The 24,462-nt window shown below is 38.5% G+C and overlaps 1 protein-coding gene across 3 annotated transcripts in view; it reads right to left on the bottom strand.

Moving 5' to 3' along the window:
• The window catches only part of RAD50 (RAD50 double strand break repair protein), a 159,005-nt gene that overhangs the window by 24,408 nt on the left and 110,135 nt on the right, over window positions 1-24,462 (bottom strand). For all 3 annotated transcript variants that reach the window (XM_068535850.1, XM_068535849.1, XM_068535851.1), the window contains 2 exons: window positions 19,791-19,918; window positions 17,176-17,400 (listed from right to left, as the gene is read on the bottom strand). In XM_068535850.1, the coding sequence (XP_068391951.1) occupies window positions 17,176-17,400; window positions 19,791-19,918 (353 nt within the window). The remainder of the gene's footprint in view (window positions 1-17,175; window positions 17,401-19,790; window positions 19,919-24,462) is intronic.

The following is a 24,462-nucleotide window of genomic DNA, read 5'->3' as shown; positions in this document are numbered from 1 at the left end:
TAAGGGGGTGGATAATGGATAATAAATTCTAAATAATGGATGTTTTCCCTCTTCTTATCTAGTGTGTCTCTGACCATTGGCAATGCTTACAATCAGTGATTGTTTTAGATGATTACTAATAAAAGATGGTAATCAGCTCTTCTTGAAAATGCACTGCTAATTTCCTGTGTTACCTTAAATAGACAGATGAACGCAACAATTACAATGACTGCATGCTGCTTCTAAGAGGTGAAACAATAAGGGAAATTTTGGACCTTACTTTCTTCTAGGTGAGAAGGCAAATTTAAGGCTCACAGTATAAACCTTAAGAAGATTTGCAAGCATAAGCCCACAAACACTCAATTTTGGAGAAATCGGTACCACTTCTTTTCTTCTCATTTAGAAGAAACCATCTGATAACCAGATAACAGAACTCAGTAAACAGCCTGACTTTGTTCCTTAGGCAAGCCGAAATTGCTGGAAAGCACCACTGTACCTCCCCACCCCCACAAGCTCCTGGCTGGCCCCATCAAGCTCCCTCACATGCCCTCACTCCGCTCAGTGTGATGCCTCTATGACTGAGGCACTTTTCTCTACTGAAATGCCCTTCCTTCATTATTCATGGCCCAGGTCACGTATAGACTATGGAGCACCTACCACGGTCTCCCCTATTAAACTGTTACCACTTTGCAGGAGGGACAGGGTATGATATTTCTGTCTTCCCAGAGTCTGCCAAGAGAAGACAGAACAGGGGTTTTTGAATGAACAGGTGCCTTATTGAGGGAATTCCTCTTGTTCCTGCTGTCAATGGCTCTCAGGGTCTGTAGGGATAGCAGGAGGGCTCCTAGGTATAGTTTTCTATTTAGTTAACACATGAAATCCCAGGTCTGCAGGTCAGTGTACTAAGAGGAAGAGCTACCTTGTAGCAGAATATGTGCACATAAAATTTAAGACAAAACCAACCTACATAATACCTAACTTGGCCCCTCTGTCCCCTCTAGTTAGCACTCCATTTTTCTGCTCCTCTTCACAGCAGAATTTTTTAAAGAATTATCTATACTCACTGTCTCCATTTCTTACCACCCATTCTCTCCTCATCCAACTCTAAGGCTTCAGTTCCAACCATGCCACTGAGATTGCTCCCCAAAGTGATGAACACCCTCCATTTTATCAATTTCATGGGTCACTTCTTAGTCCTTCATCTCATTTGACCTCTCAATAGCATTAGACTCCTGAAATACTTTCTGTACTTGGTTTTCAAGCTACCACGCCTTTAAAATTTTTCTTCTACTTCATCAGCTACTTTTTCACTGCACTTGTAAACATCGTGAGTTTTGGGACCCTTCCCATCTCTATCCACAGTTATTCCATATGTAATCTCATTCCATGGCTTTAAATACTATAGATATGATGATAATTCCTGAATTTATACATTTCCCCTGAACTCTAGACTCCAGATTATACATCCAACTGCCTGCTTGACATCTCTACTTAGAAGTCTACAGGCGCCTCAAACTTAAAGTGTCCAACACAGAACTCTAGATTTTCCCCTCCCCAATCTTGCCCATTTTAGGGAATGGGAATTTGCTTTCCCAACATCCTACTGCTCAAGAAAACACATGTAGGATAAATCCTTCTTTCTTTTGCTTTTCCTCCCCTAACACTCAATTCAGAAGCAAGGCCTGTCAACTCTATCTCCAAAACAAAAATGGAGTCCATCTACTTTTCTCCATTTCCACTGCTACCATCCTACACCAGTCCACCACTCTCTCCTGGGTGCCCCTATAATCCATTCTCCACACGGCAACACATGTGATTTCTTCAAACTATGAATCAGATTACGTTACCTCCCTGCTTCAAACTGTCCAGTGACTTCCTATCACACTTAGAATAAAATCAAACTGTTAACCAAGGCTGCAAGGCATGGCATACTCTGGGAACCATCTTCCTCTGACCTTATTCCCCTGCTCACTATATTCCAGCCACGCTTGGCTTCTTCCTATTCCTTGAACACCTCATGTTTGTACTGGTCTTAGGGCCTCTGCATCAGCTACTCTCTCCATCTGGAATGCTTGCATCTCAGCTTTGTGCATATCTTGCTTCTTCTCATCAATCAGGTCCCAGCTTAAATGTCACATTCTCAGAAAGATTCTGCCTTAGAAAAGGCCTAAAGTAGCCCCTCAGTTATTCCCATCACCATAGTTAATTTTCACTGTTTATGGATTTATTTCTTAATTTTCTGTTTCTTCATCCCTGTATACTTAGTATACAGTATCTAGAACAGTAGCAAACATGTAAGCACTCAAATCTTAATTGAACAAAATCCTAATACATATGACAATATATATTATGCACATACATACATACACACTTTGCTGAGGAGGTATAAAATATATAAAAATAAATTGACTATTGTGGCTCTAAACCAGGAAGTATGAGTTAATTAACAGTTAGGAAAACTTTCTATATAAATATTGACATTAGTTTTTTAAAGGTTAAAAAGGGTGGGGCGGGGGGGACCATGGTAGCAGCACAGCAGAGTGGGAATATAAAGGCCTTAGTTCTGAGATCTAATTTATCTCAACCATTTAGCTGGGTAATCTTGGACAGTCTTCTTAATCTCTCTGATGAATACTTGCCCTTTACATGTAGATGCCCGAATTCAATCAGATTATGGCTAACACATATTAAGTATTGAATTAATATTAGTATCTCTCTGCAGAGCCCCCGCCCTTGAGAAATTTAGTCTTAAAGCATGTTTAAATAGAAACAACAGAAACCTACGTTTTCTTGGTCAAGTTCCTTAGTGCTCTTAAGAAATAGAGAATTTGGGCTTCCCTGGTGGCGCAGTGGTTGAGAATCTGCCTGCCAATGCAGGGCACACAGGTTCGAGCCCTGGTCTGGGAAGATTCCACATGCCGCGGAGCAACTGGGCCCGTGAGCCACAGTTACTGAGCCTGCGCGTCTGGAGCCTGTGCTCCGCAACAAGAGAGGCCACAACAGTGAGAGGCCTGCACACCACGATGAAGAGTGGCCCCCGCTTGCCACAACTAGAGAAAGCCCTCGCACAGAAACAAAGACCCAACACAACCATAAATAAAATAAATAAATAAAATTTAAAAAAAAAATAAAAGAAAACACTCCCTATTTCACTTACAAAATTAATTAAAAAAAAAAAAGAAATAGAGAATTTAACAATATACATTAAAGAATGTAACACTGGGACTTCCCTGGTGGCACAGTGGTTAAGACTCTGCACTCCCAATACAGGAACCCCAGGTTCAATCCCTGGTCAGGGAACTAGATCCCACATGCATGCTGCAACTAAGAGTCTGCATGCCACAACTAAGGATCCTGCCTGCCACAACTAAGACCCAGTGCAACCAAATAAATAAATAAAAAATAAAGAATGTAACACGACAAAGAAAGCTGGACTAAACGGCCGGTAAATTTCCCTTTTAATTCTGACTCTATACTGAATGCTATAATGGACTTAAAAAAAAAAAAAGGTTTCCATTTCATAGATAAGGAAACTGAAGCTCAGGGTATTTAAATAATTTGCTAAAGGTCAACAGTCAGATTCAGATTCAGGTACTCTCTAGAGACAATACTTTTAACCACGGATTATGGATTTTTCAGGATTCAAGAAGATGAAATTTATCAACTTTTACACAAACATTTCTTGCTGTTTAAAACTCAGTTCAATTTTTTCAACAAAACCAACTTAAGTCATCCTATTCTGTACAGTAGATTTTTACTGATAAAAATCGGTTTTGATTTTTGTCTCTTCAAATAAACTTGCCAGTAAGGACTGGGTTTCCTATTCCTTAGTGCTCAACAAATGTTTGGTAAGTTTACTGCACACATAGCATCAGTTGGTAAAGAACTCAAGAAGTAAAAAGCCTTCTAAAGGCATATATGCCTATAGCTGGAAAGACTAAAAGGAATTACGGAATTTTTTTTTTAAAAAAAGACAAATGTTATGTATGAATAGTCTACCAAGCAAGGAATTTTTTTTCTTTTTTTTTGGCCATGGCACAGCATGTGGGATCTTCATTCCCCAACCAGCAATCGAACCCGAGCTGCCTGCAGTGAAAGCGCCTTGTCTTAACCACTGGACCACCAGGGAAGTCCCCGAGGCGAGGATTCTTTAGTAATGTCTTGTTTATGCTCTTATTTCAAAACATTAAATTTCAACAATTTAAACCGTTGGATCTAAAAATCTAGGAGAGAATAATTTCAATATTTGAAGAGGTTTAAAAAAAAAAGTTTCCACTTGGTACTGACATACATATCCATGAGCCTTTCTGGACCCAAGGAGCACTGTAATGTTAACTTATTCACTCACAGTGAAAGAGGACAAAAGATGTGTCCCTCCAAAAGTCACTGTAGAAGTCGAACTTAATCCAACAAAAATCTTATTAGTATTTATTTTTGAAAATAACATAATTGGCTCAGTTCCAATTTTCACTTATCTTAAAAGACTATGTACTTTCCAAAATTTGTACATGCCAGAGTTATAGCTAGGTGATTCTGGGGCCACCTTTGCTATCATCATTAACTAAAAGAATCCTCATACTGAAAAGTGGGGTCTTCCTGTCCTCCTGAGCCTTGTGGTCTGAATGCCACTGCTGAGGCTGGTCTGTTCACTATGCTCTTTCCAGAGGAAGCCTTAAAAGAGAAGAGACCCAGGGGCTTCCCTGGTGGCGCAGTGGTTGAGAATCTGCCTGCTAATGCAGGGGACACGGGTTCGAGCCCTGGTCTGGGAAGATCCCACATGCCACAGAGCAACTAGGCCCGTGAGCCACAACTACTGAGCCTGCGCATCTGGAGCCTGTGCTCCGCAACAAGAGAGGCCACAATAGTGAGAGGCCCGTGCACCGCGATGAAGAGTGGCCCCCGCTTGCCACAACTAGAGAAAGCCCTCGCACAGAAACGAAGACCCAACACAGCCAAAAATTAATTAATTAATTAATTAATTAAAAAAAAAAAAGAGAGAAGAGACCCTGTCTGTGTACTTCTCTTAGCACTGAGGAGGATATTTTCCTTTTTAGAAAACAAGAACAGATAAAATCTAAGATGACCGATAATTCTCCTGCTACAAATACCTAGAAATGCTAGACAGTCTGATTTATAAAAAAAAATTACTTTACATTATAGCTGAGTTTACAAGAAAGAAAGGCAAATCCCTACATGGTGGAAACAAAGATGGAACTAAAAACCAGAACGGTCAATGTGTGATATGATACCGCAGCTGAATTTAGTTATTATTTTCATAACCCAGAGTTTCAGTATTATAACCCAGGACAGAAGATGAGGCATAGGACCCAAGTGAGGCAGAAAGAAGTGACTCGCAACATAAAGGCTAAGACTCTTGAACAGCAACCTTCAATAAAAGAGTGGAAAATTAATAATTTGCAAGTTCAAAGTACTGGGCAAATGCCTTACATGGTTTTAAGGTCCTTTGTTATACCACCAGTGTAGTTCAGGAACTCCCAAATTGAAAAATTAACATAAAAACTAGACTTAGGCCAGTGTTATCCCAGAGTGCCCAGCAGATACAAAACAAATCTCTGTGTGGAAGGACAACCACACAAAAAGGTCACAAGGGTGCTTCATAGGAAAAAAAAAAAAAAGCACTACTAAAGATGAGCTTACAATTAAACACTACATGAAACCCAAGAAATACTTCACTAGGGCTAGAATCAGCACACAAAATAGTAGAAAGAGACTCCTAAAAACGTGAAATAAAAAAATGACAATGTGGGGACTTCCCTGGTGGTTAAGAATCCGCCTGCCAATGCAAGGGACATGGGTTCGACCCCTGGTCTGGGAAGATCCTACATGCCGCAGAGCAACTAAGCCTGTGCGCCACAACTACTGAGCCTGCACTCTAGAGCCGGCATGCTGCAACTACTGAAGCCCACGTGCCTAGAGCCTGTGCTCTGCAACAAGAGAAGCCACTGGCATGAGAAGCCCACGCACCACAACAAAGAGTAGCCCCTGCTCGCTGCAACTAGAGAAAGCCCTCATGCAGCAACAAAGACCCAACACACCGCCCCCCCCGCAAAAAATAAAATAATTAAAAAAAAAATGACAATGTGAAAGAGAATATGAAATATGTATATTTAAAATGAGTAAAGACATACACGAAGGAATCAAAACACTAAGGAAAAAATATATTATGAAAAAAAGAAAAATTTCTGAAAATGCATAAAATAGAACTTAATGGAATTGAAAAATACGTTGAAATACTGAAATGAAAAGTAAATTTAAACAGGACAACTCAATAGGCAGTATAAGCAGCAGCTAAAGAATCTGTGCACTGGAAGGTTTTTATGAGGAAGTTACCCAGTGTATTACCAGTATATTCAAGAGGGGTTAAGCAATATGGAAGGAAAAGAATGAGAAGGTTTATTTATGCCTAATGAGAAATGAAGGAGAGGATAATAGTAAGAAATGGGGGAAGGATAATACTTGAAGAGATAATATATGAGAATTTTCCAAAATTAATGAAAGGTATCAACCCTCAGATCAATAGGCATAATTCCTGAATAGAACTAAAACTAAACCTACATCTAGATGCACTCTAAAAAAATGCAGAATACTGGAGACAAGGGAAAAATCTTAAAAGAACCAGAGAAAAAAGGCAGATTACCTCCAAAGGAATAATTAGAATGATTTCTCAACAGCAAACATGGAGGTCAGGAAAAAATGGAATATTTTCAAAGTACTAAAAGAAAAAAACAACCTTTTAATCTAGAACCTATGCTCAGCTAAACTATCAAGACTGAAAGCAAAGACTTTTCAAAGACTGGAAGAGAATTTACTACTAACAATCCTTCACTGAAAAAAATTATTAAAGGATGTACTTCAAAAAAAAAAAAAGAGAGAGAGAGAAACTGAAGCTAAAGAAGGAAGGAGTGGGATTTACAAGAAATTGGTAAACATATGTGGGCTTATCCAAATAAGCACTGACTATGAAACCATAACATTAATTATTACTAATTTGAGATGATATAAAAACAAGGTAAAATGAAAATACCAGACAATAGAAACACAGCAGATAGGAGAAATTAATTAACATTCAAGAAGAAGATAAAGCAAGTCATATTAGAGACATGGTTCTTAAACTTTGATGTGCATTGTAATCACCTGGAAGGCCTGTTAAAACACAGCCTGCTGGGACTTGTCCCTAACATTTCTGAACTAACAGGTCTGGAGTGGAAAGTGAGAATTTTCATTTCTAACAAGTTCCAAGGTGATGCTGATAATGTTGCTCCAGGACCCCTTTGGGAATCAATACATTTGATTTTTTTAGGTTGAATATGCATGTTAAAAAATTAAAGGTAAACACCCAAATAACTAAAGTATAATATATCATTTACAACCCAAAGAAGGGAAAAAGGAGGAATAAAGAAAAATCAATCAATCAATCCCATAGAAGTCAGGAAAGTAGAAAAAAACTAGAAATAAATATAACTAAGTAATCAATCACAATGAAATGAACAGACTAAATTCACTAGTTAAAAGACAAAAGATGGACAGACTGAATAAAAATCAAAATTTTGCTACATGCTGAATATACTGTAAAGTTGTAGCAATTACAACAGTCTTGGTAATGGGACAGAGATAGACAAAGTGACCAATGAAACAATATAAAACCCAGAACTGAACCATGCACACATGGAATTCTGACATGACAGAAGTGACACTGCAGATCATTAGAAAAGGATAGACTTCTCAATAAACAGAGCCAGGACAACTGGTATCCATAAGGGAAAAAATGAAATTGGGTTCCTACCTCATACTGTACATAAACTTCAATTTAGAATTAAATACTTAAATGTATTTGAATGTGAAAAGCAAAACTGTAAAACTTTTAGAAGAAAATATAGGAATAGGGAGGGATTTCTTAAGACACAAAAGAGCTAACCATAAAAGACTGGTAAATATAACTATCTTACAATCAAATCTGTTTATTAAAAGACACTATAAGAAAGTGAAAAGATAAACAAAAAACTTGAGATGATATTTATAACACATATAACTGAAAAAGAATTAAAATTCAGAAGAGCTAAAAGAACACATGCAAATCAGTAAGACTACCAATAATACATTAAAAATGGGTACAGGCCAAAATGTTCATTGCAGCTCTATTTACAATAGCCAGGACATGGAAGCAACCTAAGTGTCCATCATCGGATGAATGGATAAAGAAGATGTGGCACATATATACAATGGAATATTACTCAGCCATAAAAAGAAATGAAATGGAGGTATTTGTAATGAGGTGGATGGAGTTAGAGTCTGTCATACAGAGTGAAGTAAGTCAGAAAGAGAAAAACAAATACAGTATGCTAACACATATATATGGAATCTAAGGGAAAAAAAAATGTCATGAAGAACCTAGTGGCAAGATGGGAATAAAGACACAGACATACTAAAGAATGGACCTGAGGATATGGGGAGGGGGAGGGGTGAGATGTGAAAGGGTGAGAGAGTGTCATGGACATATATACACTACCAAATGTAAAATAGATAGCTAGTGGGAAGCAGTCGCACAGCACAGGGAGATCAGCTCGGTGCTTTGTGACTGCCTGGGGGGGTGGGATGGGGAGGGTGGGAGGGAGGGAGATGCGGGAGGGAGGAGATATGGGAACGTGTGTATATGTGTAGCTGATTCACTTTGTTATAAAGCAGAAACTAACACACCACTGTGAAGCAATTATACTTCAATAAAGATGTTTAAAAAAAAAAAAATGGGTACAGGGACTTCCCTGGTGGCGCAGTGGTTAAGAATCCACCTGCCAATGCAGGGGACACGGATTTGATCCCTGGTCTGGCTCCCACATGCCGTGGAGCAACTAACCCCGTGCGCCACAACTACTGAGCCTGCACTCTAGAGCCTGCAAGCCACAACTACTGAGCTCGTGCACCACAACTACTGAAGCCCGCACACCCTAGAGCCTGCGTGCCACAACTACTGAAGCCTGCATGCCTAGAGTCTGTGCTCTGAAATAAGAGAAACCACCACAATGAGAAGCCTGCGCACCACAACGAAGAGTAGCCCCCACTCTCCATAACTAGAGAAAGCCCGCGGGCAGCAACATAGCCAAAAATAAAATTAAATTAAAAAAAAATGAGTACAAAATACAAACATTTCAAAGAAGAAACATGATCAAACATAAAGAGATGTTCAGCATCATTAGAAATTGGGACTGCAAATGAAGACCACAATGATTTACCATTTAAAACCCATTAGGCTGGGGGAGCTTCAAGATGGTGGGAGAGTAAGATGTGGAGATCACCTTCCTCCCCACAAATACATCAGAAATACATCTACATGTGGAACAACTCCTACAGAACACCTACTGACTGCTGGCAGAAGACCTCAGACCTCCCAAAAGGCAAGAAACTCCCCACGTACCTGGGTAGGGCAAAAGAAAAAAGAAAAAAACAGAGACAAAAGAATAGGGACAGGACCTGCACCAGTGGGAGGGAGCTGTGAAGGAGGAAAGGATTCCACACACTAGGAAGCCCCTTTGCGGGCGGAGACTGTGGGTGGCGGAGGGGGGAGCTTCGGAGCCACGGAGGAGAGCACAGCAACAGGGGTGCAGAGGGCAAAGCGGAGAGATTCCCGCATAGAGGATCGGTGCCGACCAGCACTCACCAGCCCGAGAGCTTGTCTGCTTACCCGCTGGGGCGGGCGGGGGCTGAGAGCTGAGGCTCGGGCTTCAGAGGTCAGACCCCAGGGAGAGGACTAGGGTTGGCTGCGTGAACACAGCCTGAAGGGGGCTAGTGCGCCACAGCTAGCCGGGAGGGAGCCCGGGAAAAAGTCTGGAGGTGCCGAAGAGGCAAGAGACATTTTCTTGCCTCTTTGTTTCCTGGTGCGCGAGGAGAGGGGATTAAGAGCGCCACTTAAAGGAGCTCCAGAGACAGGCGCGAGCCACGGCTATCAGTGCGGACCCCAGAGACGGGCATGAGACACTAAGGCTGCTGCTGCAGCCACCAAGAAGCCTGTGTGCAAGCACAAGTCACTATCCACACCTCCCCTCCCGGGAGCCTGTGCAGCCCACCACTGCCAAGGTCCTGAAATCCAGGGACAACTTCCCCGGGAGAACACACGGCACCTCAGATTGTTGCAACATCACATTGGCCTCTGCCGCCACAGACTCGCCCCGCATTCCGTACCCCTCCCTCCCCCCGGCCTGAGTGAGCCAGAGCCCCCGAATCAGCTGCTCCTTAAACCCTGTCCTGTCTGAGCGAAGAACAGACGCCTTCAGGCGACCTGCACGCAGAGGCGGGTCCAAATCCAAAGCTGAACCCCAGGAGCTATGTGAACAAAGAAGAGAAAGGGAAATTTCTCCCAGCAGCTTCAGGAGCAGCGGATTAAATCTACACAATCAACTTGATGTACCCTGCATCTGTGGAATACCTGAATAGACAACGAATCATCCCAAATTGAGGAGGTGGACTTTGGGAGCACCAATATATATATATTTTTTTCCATTTTTCTCTTTTTGTGAGTGTGTATGTGTATGCTTCTATGTGTGATTTTGTCTGTATAGCTTTGCTTTTACCATTTGTCCTAGGGTTCTGTCTGTCCGTTTCTTTCTTTTTTAGTATAGTTTTTGGCACTTGTTATCATTGGTGGATTTGTGTTTTGGTTTGGTTGCTCTCTTCTTTCTTTCTTTCTTTTTTTTCTCCCTTTTATTCTGAGCCATGTGGATGATGCTCCAGCCAGGCATCAGGGCCGTGCCTCTGAGGTGGGAGAGCCGAGTTCAGGACACTGGACCACAAGAGACCTCCCAGCTCCACATAATATCAAACGGCGAAAATCTCCCAGAGATCTCCATCTCAATGCCAAGACCCAGCTCCACTCAACGACCAGCAAGCTACAGTGTTGGACACCCTATGCCAAGCAACTAGAAAGACAGGAACACAACCCCATCCATTAGCAGACAGGCTGCCTAAAATCATAATAAGGCCACAGAAACCCCAAAACACACCACCAGACGTGGATCTGCCCCCCAGAAAGACAAGATCCAGCCTCCTGCACCAGAACACAGGCACTAGTCCCCTCCACCAGGAAGCCTACACAACCCACTGAACCAAACTTAGCCACTGGGAACAGACACCAAAAACAACAGGAACTACAAACATGCAGCCTGCAAAAAGGAGACCCCAAACACAGTGAGTTAAGCAAAATGAGAAGACAGAGAAGCACACAGTATATGAAGGAGCAAGGCAAAAACCCACCAGACCTAACAAATGAATAGGAAATGGGCAGTCTACCTGAAAAAGAACTCAGAGTAATGATAGTAAAGATGATCCAAAATCTTGGAAACAGAATGGAGAAAATACAAGAAACGTTTAACAAGAACCTAGAAAAACTAAAGAGCAAACAAACAATGATGAACAACACAATAAATGAAATTAAAAATTCTCTAGAAGGAATCAACAGCAGAATAACTGAGGCAGAGAACGGTAAGTGACCTGGAAGATAAAATAGTGGAAATAACTACCGCAGAGCAGAATAAAGAAAAAAGAATGAAAAGAATTGAGGACAGTCTCAGAGACCTCTAGGACAACATTAAATGCACCAACATTCGAATTATAGGGGTCCCAGAAGAAGAAGAGAAAAAGAAAGGGACTGAGAAAATATTTGAAGAGATTAAAGTTGAAAACTTCCCTAACGTGGGAAAGGAAATAGTCAAGTCCAGGAAGCACAGAGTCCCATACAGGATAAATCCAAGGAGAAACACGCCAAGACACATATTAATCAAACTATCAAAAATTAAATACAAAGAAAAAATACTAAAAGCAGAAAGGAAAAAACAACAAGTAACACACAAGAGAATCCCCATAAGGTTAACAGCTGATCTTTCAGCAGGAACTCTGCAAGCCAGAAGGGAGTGGCAGGACATACTTAAAGTGATAAAGGAGAAAAACCTACAACCAAGATTGCTCTACCCAGCAAGGATCTCATTCAGATTTGACGGAGAAATTAAAACATTTACAGACAAGTAAAAGCTAAGAGAATTCAGCATCACCAAACCAGCTTTACAACAAATGCTAAAGGAACTTCTCTAGGCAGGAAACACAAGAGAAGGAAAAGACCTACAATAACAAACCCAAAACAATTAAGAAAATGGTAAGAGGAACATACATATCGATAATTACCTTAAATGTAAATGGACTAAGGCTGCAACCAAAAGACATAGACTGGCTGAATGGATACAAAAACAAGACCTGTATATATGCTGTCTACAAGAAACCCACCTCAGACCTAGGGACACATACAGACTGAAAGTGAGGGGATGGAAAAAGATATTCCATGCAAATGGAAATCAAAAGAAAGCTGGAGTAGCAATTCTCATATCAGACAAAATAGACTTTAAAACAAAGACTATTACAAGAGACAAAGAAGGACACTACATAATGATCAAGGGATCAATCCAAGAAGAAGATATAACAATTGTACATATTCATGCACCCAACATAGGAGCACCTCAATACATAAGGCAAATGCTAACAGCCATAAAAGGGGAAATCGACAGTAAGACAATCATACTAGGGGACGTTAACACCCCACTTTCACCAATGGACAGATATCCAAAATGAAAATAAATAAGGAAACACGAGCTTTAAATGATACATTAAACAAGATGGAGTTAATTGATATTTATAGAATATTCCATCCAAAAACAACAGAATACACATTCTTCTTAAGTGCTCATGGAACATTCTCCAGGATAGATCATGTCTTGGGTCACAAAACAAGCCTTGGTAAATTTAAGAAAATTGAGACCATATCAAGTATCTTTTCCAACCACAACGCTATGAGACTAGATATCAATTACAGGAAAAAATATGTAAAAAATACAAACACATGGAGACTAAACAATACACTACTTAATAACCAAGAGATCACTGAAGAAATCAAAGAGGAAATCAAAAAATACCTAAAAACAAATGACAATGAACACACGACGACCCAAAACCTATGGGATGCAGAAAAAGCAGTTCTAAGAGGGAAGTTTATAGCAATACAATCCTACCTTAAGAAACAAGAAACATCTCAAACAAACAACCTAACCTTACACCTAAAGCAATTAGAGAAAAGAACAAAAAAACCCCAATGTTAGCAGAAGGAAAGAAATCATAAAGATCAGATCAAAAATAAATGAAAAAGAAATGAAGGAAACAATAGCAAAGATCAATAAAACTAAAAGCTGGTTCTTTGAGAAGATAAACAAAATTGATAAACCATTAGCCAGACTCATCAAGAAAAAAAGGGAGAAGACTCAAATCAATAGAATTAGAAATGAAAAAGGAGAAGTAACAACTGACACTGCAGAAATAAAAAGGATCATGAGAGATTACTACAAGCAACTCTATGCCAATAAAATGGACAACCTGGAAGAAATGGACAAATTCTTAGAAATGCACAACCTTCCGAGACTGAACCAGGAAGAAAGAGAAAATATGAACAGACCAATCACAAGCACTGAAATTGACACTGTGATTAAAAATCTTCCAACAAACAAAAGCCCAGGACCAGATGGCTTCAAAGACAAATTCTACCAAACATTTAGAGAAGAGCTAACACCTACCTATCCTTCTCAAACTCTTCCAAAATATAGAGGAGGGAGGAACACTCCCAACCTCATTCTACGAGGCCACCATCACCCTGATACCAAAACCCGACAAAGATACTACAAAAAAAGAAAATTAGAGGCCAATATCACTGATGAACATACATGCAAAAATCCTCAACATAACACTAGCAAACAGAATCCAGCAGCACATTAAAACGATCATACACCATGATTAAGTGGGGTTTATCCCAGGAATGCAAGGATTCTTCAATATATGCAAATCAATCAATGTGATACACCATTTAAGAAACTGAAGGAGAAAAACCATATGATCATCTCAATAGATGCAGAGAAAGCTTTCCACAAAATTCAACACCCATTTATGATAAAAACCCTCCAGAAAGTAGGCATAGAGGGAACTTTCCTCAACATAATAAAGGCCATATATGACAAACCCACAGCCAACACTGTCCTCAATGGTGAAAAACTGAAACCATTTCCACTAAGATCAGGAACAAGACAAGGTTGCCCACTCTCACCACTATTATTCAACATAGTTTTGGAAGTTTTAGCCACAGCAATTAGAGAAGAAAAACAAATAAAAGGAATCCAAGTCAGAAAAGAAGAAGTAAAGCTGTCACTGTTTGCAGATGACATGATACTATACATACAGAATCCTAAAGATGCTACCAGAAAACTACTAGAGCTAATCAATAAATTTGGTGAAGGAGAAGGATACAAAATTAATGCACAGAAATCTCTTGCATTCCTATACACTAATGATGAAAAATCTGAAAGTGAAGTTAAGAAAACACTCCCATTTACCAATGCAACAAAAAGAATAAAATATCTAGGAATAAACCTACATAAGGAGACAAAAGACCTGTATGCAGAAAATTATAAGACACTGATGAAAGAAATTAAAGATGATACAAATAGATGGAGAGATATACCATGTTCTTGGATTGGAAGAATCAACACTGTGAAAATGACTATACTACCCAAAGCAATCTACAGATTCAATGCAATCCCTATCAAACTACCACTGGCATTTTTCACAGAACTAGAACAAAAAATTTCACAATTTGTATGGAAACACAAAAGACCCCGAATAGCCAAAGCAATCTTGACAAAGTAAAACGGAGCTGGAGGAATCAGGCTCCCTGACTTCAGACTACACTACAAAGCTACAGTAATCAAGACAGTATGGTACTGGCACAAAAACAGAAATACAGATCAATGGAACAGGATAGAAAGCCCAGAGATAAACCCACGCACATATGGTCACCTTATCTTGGATAAAGGAGGCAAGAATATACAGAAGAGAAAAGACAGCCTCTTCAATAAGTGGTGCTGGGAAAACTGGACAGCTACATGTAAAAGAATGAAATTAGAACACTCCCTAACACCATACACAAAAGTAAACTCAAAATGGATTATAGACCTAAATGTAAGGCTAGATACTATCAAACTCTTAGAGGAAAACATAGGCAGAACACTCTATGACATAAATCACAGCAAGATCCTTTTTGACCCACCTCCTAGAGAAATGGAAATAATAACAAAAATAAACAAATGGGACCTAATGAAACTTAAAAGCTTTTGCACAGCAAAAGAAACCATAAACAAGATGAAAAGACAACCCTCAGGAGAAAATATTTGCAAATGAAGCAACTGACAAACGATTAATCTCCAAAATTTACAAGCAGCTCATGCAGCTCAATATCAAAAAAACAAACAACCCAATCCAAAAATGGGCAGAAGACCTAAACAGACATTTCTCCAAAGAAGATATACAGACTACCAACAAACACATGAAAGAATGCTCAACATCATAAATCATTAGAGAAAAACAAATCAAAACTACAATGAGATATCATCTCACATCGGTCAGAATGGCCATCCTCAAAAAATCTACAAACAATAAATGCTGGAGAGGGTGTGGAGAAAAGGGAACACTCTTGCACTGTTGGTGGGAATGTAAATTGATACAGCCACTACGGAGAACAGTATGGAGGTTCCTTAAAAAAGTAAAAATAGAACTACCATACGACCCAGCAATCCCACTACTGGGCATATACCCTGAGAAAACCATAATTCAAAAAGAGTCAGGTACCACAGTGTTCATTGCAGCTCTATTTACAATAGCCAGGACATGGAAGCAACCTAAGTGTCCATCAACAGATGAATGGATAAAGAAGATGTGGCACATACTCAGCCATAAAAAGAAACGAAATTGAGTTATTTGTAGTGAGGTGGATGGACCTAGAGTCTGTCATACAGAGTTAAGTAAGTCAGAAAGAGAAAAACAAATACCGTATGCTAACACATATGTATGGAATCTAAAAAAAAAAAGAAACAGAAAAAGAAAAAAATGGTCATGAAGAACCTAGGGGCAAGACTGGAATAAAGACACAGACTTACTAGAGAATGGACTTGAGGATACGGGGAGGGGGAAGGGTAAGCTGCGACAAAGTGAGAGAGTGGCATGGACATATATACACTACCAAACATAAAATAGATAGCTAGTGGGAAGCAGCCGCATAGCATAGGGAGATCAGCTCTGTGCTTTGTGACCACCTAGAGGGGTGGGGTAGGGAGGGTGGGAGGGAGGGAGACTCAAGAGGGAAGAGAGATGGGGACATATGTATATGTATAACTGATTCACTTTGTTATAAAGCAGAAACTAACACACCATTGTAAAGCAATTATACTCCAATAAAGATGTTTAAAAAAATAAAATAAAATAAAAATAAAACCCATTCGATTTGCAAAAATTAAAAATCAACAAAATCAATGTCACAGAATGCATCAAAGAGAACCCTTGTATTCCGCTAGTGGTATAAATTAGTAAAACGACTTTGGAAAACAATCTAACATTATTTTGTAAAATTGAGCATACCCTGCAACCCAGCAATTTTACTCCCACATGTACTCTAGAGAATCTCTTACACCTTTGCTCTGGAAGACATGACATGAATGTTCCTAGAAGCAAGGGTTATGTCAGTAAAGAGCTGGAAACAACCCAAATGTCCATCTACTGGAAAATGGATACATTATGGTATATTTCCACAAAAGAATTCTGTACATCAGTGAAAATGCATACACCACAGCTATAAGCAACTTAATAAAAGCAAAACAAAGTAAAACAAGCAAAAAAGCAAATTCTAGAAGAGTACACAGAGTATATCATTTTTTTCAAAAAGCTCAAAAAATGATACATATGATAAAATTATTTTTTAAAAAGCAGGGAGCAAAAATCTGTGTCAGTGGTTACAAGGAGTGAGGATGACAAATGGCTGAGATAAGGAGGAGCATCTACGTGGATGGCAGTTAGTGATAATTGTAGAGTTCTTGGATTGTGTATGGGGGGGTGGGATCATGAGTGCTCCTTAATATTAATATGCTTTATAACTTAACTTCATAATTCAAGTAAGCATGTGTGTATGTGTACACACATATATACATATATTTTTCCATTCTGTGGTAGGTATGAAATACATTAAAAAAGTTAAAAAGGGGGAAAGTAAGACTAAATTATGCTAGTTAATATTGATTGCAATGGGAACCAAATTCCCAGCCCAATACTTACTGGTCAAGGGTCTTATAATAAATGTCCAGATCCTTGTTCACAAGCTCTGTTGTTCTCATAACAATCATCATTTCCCTATACTTTTCCTCGGCGTCCCGAAATTGAGGTTCTCGAAGTTCTTTCTTAAAATGAATAATTTCTTCCTCATAACCTTTCTGTCGCCCTATTGCCAAACTGTGATTTCTTTTTATATTTTCTATTTTTTCTTCCAACTTCTGATGTTCACTAGGGGGGAAAACGACAAATGAGGACCATTTTTAGATTTTCACAGCCTAAAGTGGAAGAGACAGATTTCTTCAGATAGATAAATATCATTCTCTTTAGCAATCAGCATATGAAAACAGTCTCTCCTTGCTTTTTCTTTAAGGTTTCAGTACTAAAGAAAACTTTTTTCTTTCCAAATCTCTGAAGCATCCACGTTTCTGAACAGCTGATTTCTGTGTGCTGAATAAAGTACTCTCGTAACATGTGAACACTGAAAATGTTCCTGACGTTTACACACTAACCTAAGAAAAGTACTCTTGGTGATTAATATTACAAATTCACAAACTTCTCATTGTGAACTAAGAATGCACAGTTACCAACTCTGAGAAGTTACTGAGCAACAGGTATCATCAGTTCGTTCACAGTATGTCAAACAAAATAAAATTTTATCTCAAACAATTTATGCAGTAGTATTACTAAAAGTTTGTATTTCTCTATTAAAACAAAATTTCTCTTGCATAAGTATAAAAAGCATCAATAAAAAGAGGGGATATATGTATACGTATAGCTGATTCACTTCGCTGTACAGCAGAAACTAACACAACATTGTAAAGCAAGTATACTCCAATAAAAGTTAAAAAAAAAAAAGAAAAGAAAAACATGGAGAGGAGTTCCAAAAAACAAAGCATCAATACTGACAAAACAGTAAAATACTTAAACTTTTCTGATAACTTGGTAGATAATACAGATTTTAACGTGTGCTTTAAAAATCTTCATTCATTTAACAATTACTTATTAGGCATCCTCTTATTTGCCAGGCACTTCTCTCAAGATTATGAACATCCTTATAGAACTGGCCTGATTATCCTGTTTTGTTGACATTTCTGATGTGTCCTGGTTGAAGGTTTGAAAAAGAGAAGTTATGCTTAGTAGCCTGAATGAATGTAAAAAGCACTGTTATGTACTATTTACAGAAGGAATTATAAAAATATCTGCTTTTGATCTTTAGTAGCAAGGAATAAACTGTTTCATTTAAAAGCTTGTTCTATAAGCTTCCCTTTTTTTTTTTCAACTTGGCACCAAGAACACCAACATTACAGTATTAAAGAGCTGAGGCTTGGAAGCTAGGCTATCTGGTCACATTCCTGGCTTTCATTCTAATTTCCTGTGATCTTTTGTTCTGGGTCTCAGTGTCCTAATGCATAAAAAACAAACAGGCTGAAAGATGAAGCACTCTTCTAGTTGTTAAGTCTGATTTCCTTGATATATGAAAGAGATCTAAAATAGCTAAACCAAGAGAACTTACAATAACATAGGAGTAACTATTTGTTAGGTTTTAATAACTAAATTAAATTTCAATTTATTATATCCTTTAGAAAAACTTAAGCATTCTTTGATTCAGATTTCTTTGTGAAATCACAAGAAAAATGAAAAATCTACAAGGAGTGGCTGAATGAATGAGTATATCCAACCAGCTGAGGTGGTTCCAAAAAATCTTTTTGGCTAGTACAACCTTTTACACCAGTCTAGTGCCTTAGCGTCAACCAGGTTCTTACAGAATTCCTAAGGCAACTCTAAGGCAGAGAAAGCAAGAATAAAATCCTTTCTGCTGTAGCAGGAAGATAGCAACTACAGTAAGTACCAATAAAACCAGATGAAAGGAGAATTCTATTAATCGCAAAAATAATGCTCTGGCTGGCGCATAATTACACCTGGGACCATGTAGAATGGGTCACCAATGTCAAACTGCTTTGGCAATAACTCCATTAAGAGTTAAGCATTAAGCTCTGACCCAGGCAGGGTCCAGAGGCCATATATTCTTTATGCCATGATCTTGTGAAGCAGGCTCGCGGAAGTCTGGGAACTTGGTATTTTTAATACTGGCCATCACTGCATAGTCATAGTGTGACTATAAATTCTATATTACTACTTCAGCTTGTAAAGCCATGAAATATATTTGTATAAAAAGTGCCCATCAGAGCTTCCCTGGTGGCACAGTGGTTGGGAGTCTGCCTGCCAATGCAGGGGACATGGGTTCGAGCCCTGGTCTGGGAAGATCCCACATGCCACGGAGCCACTAAGCCCGTGAGCCACAACTACTGAGCCTGCGCGTCTGGAGCCTGTGCTCCGCAACGGGAGAGGCCACGACAGTGAGAGGCCCGCGCACCGCGATGAAGAGTGGCCCCCACTCGCCGCAACTGGAGAAAGCCCTCGCACAGAAACGAAGACCCAACACAGCCAAAAATGGATAAATAAATTAATTTTAAAAAAAAGTGCCCATCTTCCTTTAAGTCTGAAAGGACACTTTGGCTACAGGCTTATATTCTTTTTAAAAAACATGTATTGAATATTTTTCATGTTTCAATAATAAAGACCTTTATTTAAACTAAAGACTATTTTTAAAAACATACTTTTTCATTTGTAAAACCTGCATTTGACCCATTTCCTTCAAATGTTGTTTTCTTTCTTCTTCAACTTCTTTTAGTTCTTCATTCCTTTTTCTTAAAGTAAGGTTATCCTGTAGCCACCTTTCTTGTATCTAAATGTAAATATTAAATTCGTTAATAAAAATAATCAAGTTACCAACATGTGATTCATAGCAGGCAGCTGGTGACAGGTAGTGCTAATTCTGCCTTAGAATCATGTGTAACTCAGCAGAGGGAGAAGAAGCCAGTGTAAAGGAATCTCCAGGCCTGGAGGAATCTGGATGGCCCATATACACACAAAACAGACATTAAAATGATGAGATAAAATGATATAACTGGATTTTTAATATTTTATACCTATGCCCCATTGGATCATCTTGCATAATAACCTCACAATGGAGCCTAGTGATCTAAAAGATAACAAGAGAGCAAGACTACTATCAAAGTCTCCCCCACTTTTTTTCCCTAGTTGTATTTGTCTACTAACACGTGCCAAGACCATTATATACTATTAAGTATGTCAGATAAGATTTTTACCTTCGAGCTGACAGATAATCATACAAGGTAGTAAGAAGTTTCACAAAAACAGTAAGTCTATATACTTGATGACACTTTTCTGGCCACTGAATTGAACTGAAAAATTCAAACTTAGCTGTTCTTGTTGAGTAGTTTTGTCCTTAAAAAGCAACCACTAAATCATCTGGCGGCGGCAGCAGCACCAACACAATTATTTCAGTAGTTTTCCTGGTGATTAAAATGGACTATGTTGTCAAGAGACAAACAGGAAACAATTTATAAGTTGACTCTTTGGAACTTAGGAAAACAAAATTTCCTGCAGAAAGTGGTGGTCTGGCCCATAAAAGCCTGAATAGAAAAAATTCATCCTAAGTTTGGAGTCAGGCCTTCTCAAAGACCCTTCTACAGCAACCCTTGTAGCTGAGATAAACTCAGTGATGTGGGAAGTAGGAGGCAGGGGCAGATCTCTGGTAACATTTTGTTGCCAACAGTACTGACACGGGAGTCACCAGGGAAAAAGGATTTGGGAGGTGGGAGAGAAGAAGGGAAGCCAAGGACTTCTCTCATATGCTTAATGTTCACATCCAACCCTGCCCATCTATGAATCATTATTTTGAGTTTTTTTTTGTTTTTCTTAACTGTCATTAAGGTTCCTTTCAGTTTTCCTGGAACTAATAATATAAATATATACGTATCTATTAAAGGCATCATTATAAGCAGTTAGAGATGACTAAAATGATATGGTTGTAAATGTCCTTTTGTTGCCAAGGCAACCTAATGTACCACCGCAGCTGCTATGACTCTCCAAGATTCTCCCATGGGGAACTATGCTTATACATTTTCCTTATTAGGAACAAAAGAATGTGGCACTGCTTGCTTTCATCTAATATTATATAACAATGGAATTTGCTTTCATGAATACCTGAAAGGACTCTTTAAAGGGCTATCACATTTTTAGGTGAGAATGATTTTTTACATGAAATAATGTTCCTGGTGTGTTATCCTGCATGGTCACCAGAAAGCTAGGGATTTCCTTCTTTTAGGTCAGCTTCTAATTGCTCTTTCATTCTGAAAGATAGTATATAGCACAGTAGTTAAAGAGCATAGGCTTTGAAGTCAGGTATACCTAGGCTCAAATCTCAGCATTACAACTTTCAAATAGGGTGACTTTGGACAAATTAGTTTAAATTCTCTGAGCCTTTTAAAGATTAAAATAGTTAGTGTATGTAAAAAGTACTAAATACAGTGCCTGGCTCAATAATTGCTAGTGAAATACCTTTTGGGTCAAATCTGTCCTTATACTTTAAGCAGTAAAAATTCCAGTTACAGTCTTCAAAATAGAAAATAGGAGAGAAAGAAGAGATGAAGTATCAGAGAAAACCAGATGCAGGTATACTACACCAAAACTGTTTTTCTATTATACTAGCAATTTGACAATGTAGGGTCAAGTTCTACCTCTGTTACTCACTACTTTTGTGACCTTGGGCAATTCAGGTCACCTCCAGTTCCCTTCATCTGAAAAATGAGGGAGGAAGATTATTAAACTTTCAAATTTTAAAATTCTGTGGTTGTAAATTTAATAGGGCTTAAGTGCGTAAATAAGATGTTAGGCTCCTCAACTCAGATAGTAACCCCAATCACTCAGCTCAGAGCAGTTAATGCATGCAGCTGGCCACTTAAAGGAACCATAAAAATTAGCTGCTTTCTAGTTACCTGTGATAGAGTAATATGCTGAATAAACCCGATTCCAAAATCCACCAAAAGTCTGGTTGGCAAAAATGCCATTTATAGAGGATTTCCTGAAAGCCATGCGGTGCTCTGACTCAGTGATTGATAGTTAAGGGGATACATCAGAACCCCTGAGGAACTTTAACAAAATATACATGCGTATGCGTATGCCCATGCCCCAGAGGTTCCCATTTATTGGTCTGGAATGGAGAAAGAGATGTGTATTTTCAATAACCCAGGTGATTTTTTTTTTAAGTTTGAGATGTAATTCATATACCATAAAATTCACCAATTTAAAGTGTACAATTCAGTGGTTTCAGTATATTCACAAGGTTCTCATTCCAGCACATTTTATCACCCCAAATAGAAACTCCATACCCATTAGCAGTCACTCTCTATTCCCTTTTCTTTCCTTCCCCCCAACCCCCAGCAACACTTCTCTGCTTTCTGTCTCTATGGATTTGCCTATTCTGTACATTTCATATAAATGGAATCATACAATACAGTCTTTTGTGATTGACTTCATTTAGCATGTTTTCAAGGTTTGTCCATGTTGCAGCATCTATCAATATTTCATTCCTTTTAATAGCTGAGTAACATTCCATGATGGTTAATTTTATGTGTCAACTTGACACCACAGGGTGCCAAGACATTTGGTCAAACATTATTCTGAGTGTCTTTGACAGTGTTTCTGGATGAGATTAACATTTACACTGGTAGACTGAATAAGTAAAGCAGACTGCCCTTCCTAATGTGGGTGGGCCTCATCCAGTCAACTAAAGACGTGAACAGAACAAAAAAGGCTGAACAAAGGGTAACACATCCTGCCTGACTGTATGAGGTGGGACAGTGGTTTTTTCCTGCCTTCATATTTAAACTGAAACCTCGGCTCTTCTTGGATCTAGAGCCTATTAGCTCTCCCAGTTCTCAGGCTTCAGACTCAAACTGGAACTATACCATCAAGCTCTCCTGAGCCTCCCGCTTGCCAACCACAGATCTTGGGACATCTCAGCCTCCACAATCACTTGAGTTAATTCCTTATAATAAATTTCTTTATCTATATCTATATCTTTATCTATATCTATATTTATTGATCTCTTACTGGTTTTGCTTCTCTGGAGATCCCTGACAAATACATATGAATATACCAAATTTTATTCATCTGTTCATCAGTTGATAACCATTTGGGCTGTTTTCCATATTTTGACTGTCATGAATAATGTTGCTATAAACATTCTTGTACAAGTTTTTATGTAAACATATGTTTTACGTTTTCTTGGTTATTATACACTTAGGAGTGGGAAAAACCCAGGTGATCTTGATGGGTGCCTATAGCTAACTTTTGCTCTCCAAACACTCTAACATATATTTTAGGCTCCAATCACACCACCTTCTACACTCATCAAGGGATAATAAAGGTGCTGAAACACACCGTAAAAACAAACAAACAAACAAACAAAACCAACCATGAAGTTTGTTGAAGACCTGCTTTTTATTAATCTATACAGTGTCTTCCTTTCCATGAATGCCTATGGAGACATTTTTCTCTGGTCTCAGTCCAGAGAACTGGTTTCTTTTTAGCTTTGAGACAATGTGAAATTTAATTAATTATGACTTTCTCTCTTCATGTGACTACTAAAATCTTTAGCAAGCATATCAGATTTCATGGCCTACATTTTATATACTTACTACTCTCCTGATTTCATTGCCTTCTTCTTGTCCTTATTTCCACATTGTCTCATTTTCTCATCAATTTAAAATGTTATTTAGCATTACTCTATGTATATAACTTAGTAAACAATTTCTAGAACACGGTAGGTTATAAAAGTAAACTAATATAGTCAGATCCACTAAATTTAGACCTTCAACTTGAAAAGGGTCACAGACTGGTGTATCTTAATTATCTCTCTATATTTGTATGGACATTACTGATTTATAGACTGTGCTTTTAAATAGAAAACCCATATATAAGCTAGTGATAACTAAGTATTTTGTTATACATGCATCATAAATTTATATAGCATTTATTAGATGGCAGAGATTTGATTTACCTTTGACTGATATTCATATATTTGACATTCCTGGCACTATGGCCAGAGATTCTGCAGAAAACGGGTATGGCTAATCCTCAAAGAGATTTTAACCATTATTTATCACCAAGTGATTAAAGCATTCAAATAGCAAATATTATTCAAAACAGCAGGAACAGAGAAACGGTGTAGTTTTTAAAGGCATTAACTATCATGCTTATATAAGGCATGCTGAAAATTATTTTCTTAATGTGATTTTAATTATACTGTGGAAATTAATTTCCTTAATCAAGAAAGTAAATGATAAAGGAATCAACTGAAAAACAACTTAGTATATACATATTTTACTTACAGACAACTTTTAAGAATGATATCTAGAAGTG

Source organism: Eschrichtius robustus, chromosome 2 (genome assembly GCF_028021215.1).
Source record: "Eschrichtius robustus isolate mEscRob2 chromosome 2, mEscRob2.pri, whole genome shotgun sequence".
In the NCBI taxonomy this organism is placed as follows: Eukaryota; Metazoa; Chordata; class Mammalia; order Artiodactyla; family Eschrichtiidae; genus Eschrichtius; species Eschrichtius robustus.
Note: the sequence above shows the minus strand (reverse complement) of the source record. Positions and strands in the feature narration are given on the sequence as shown.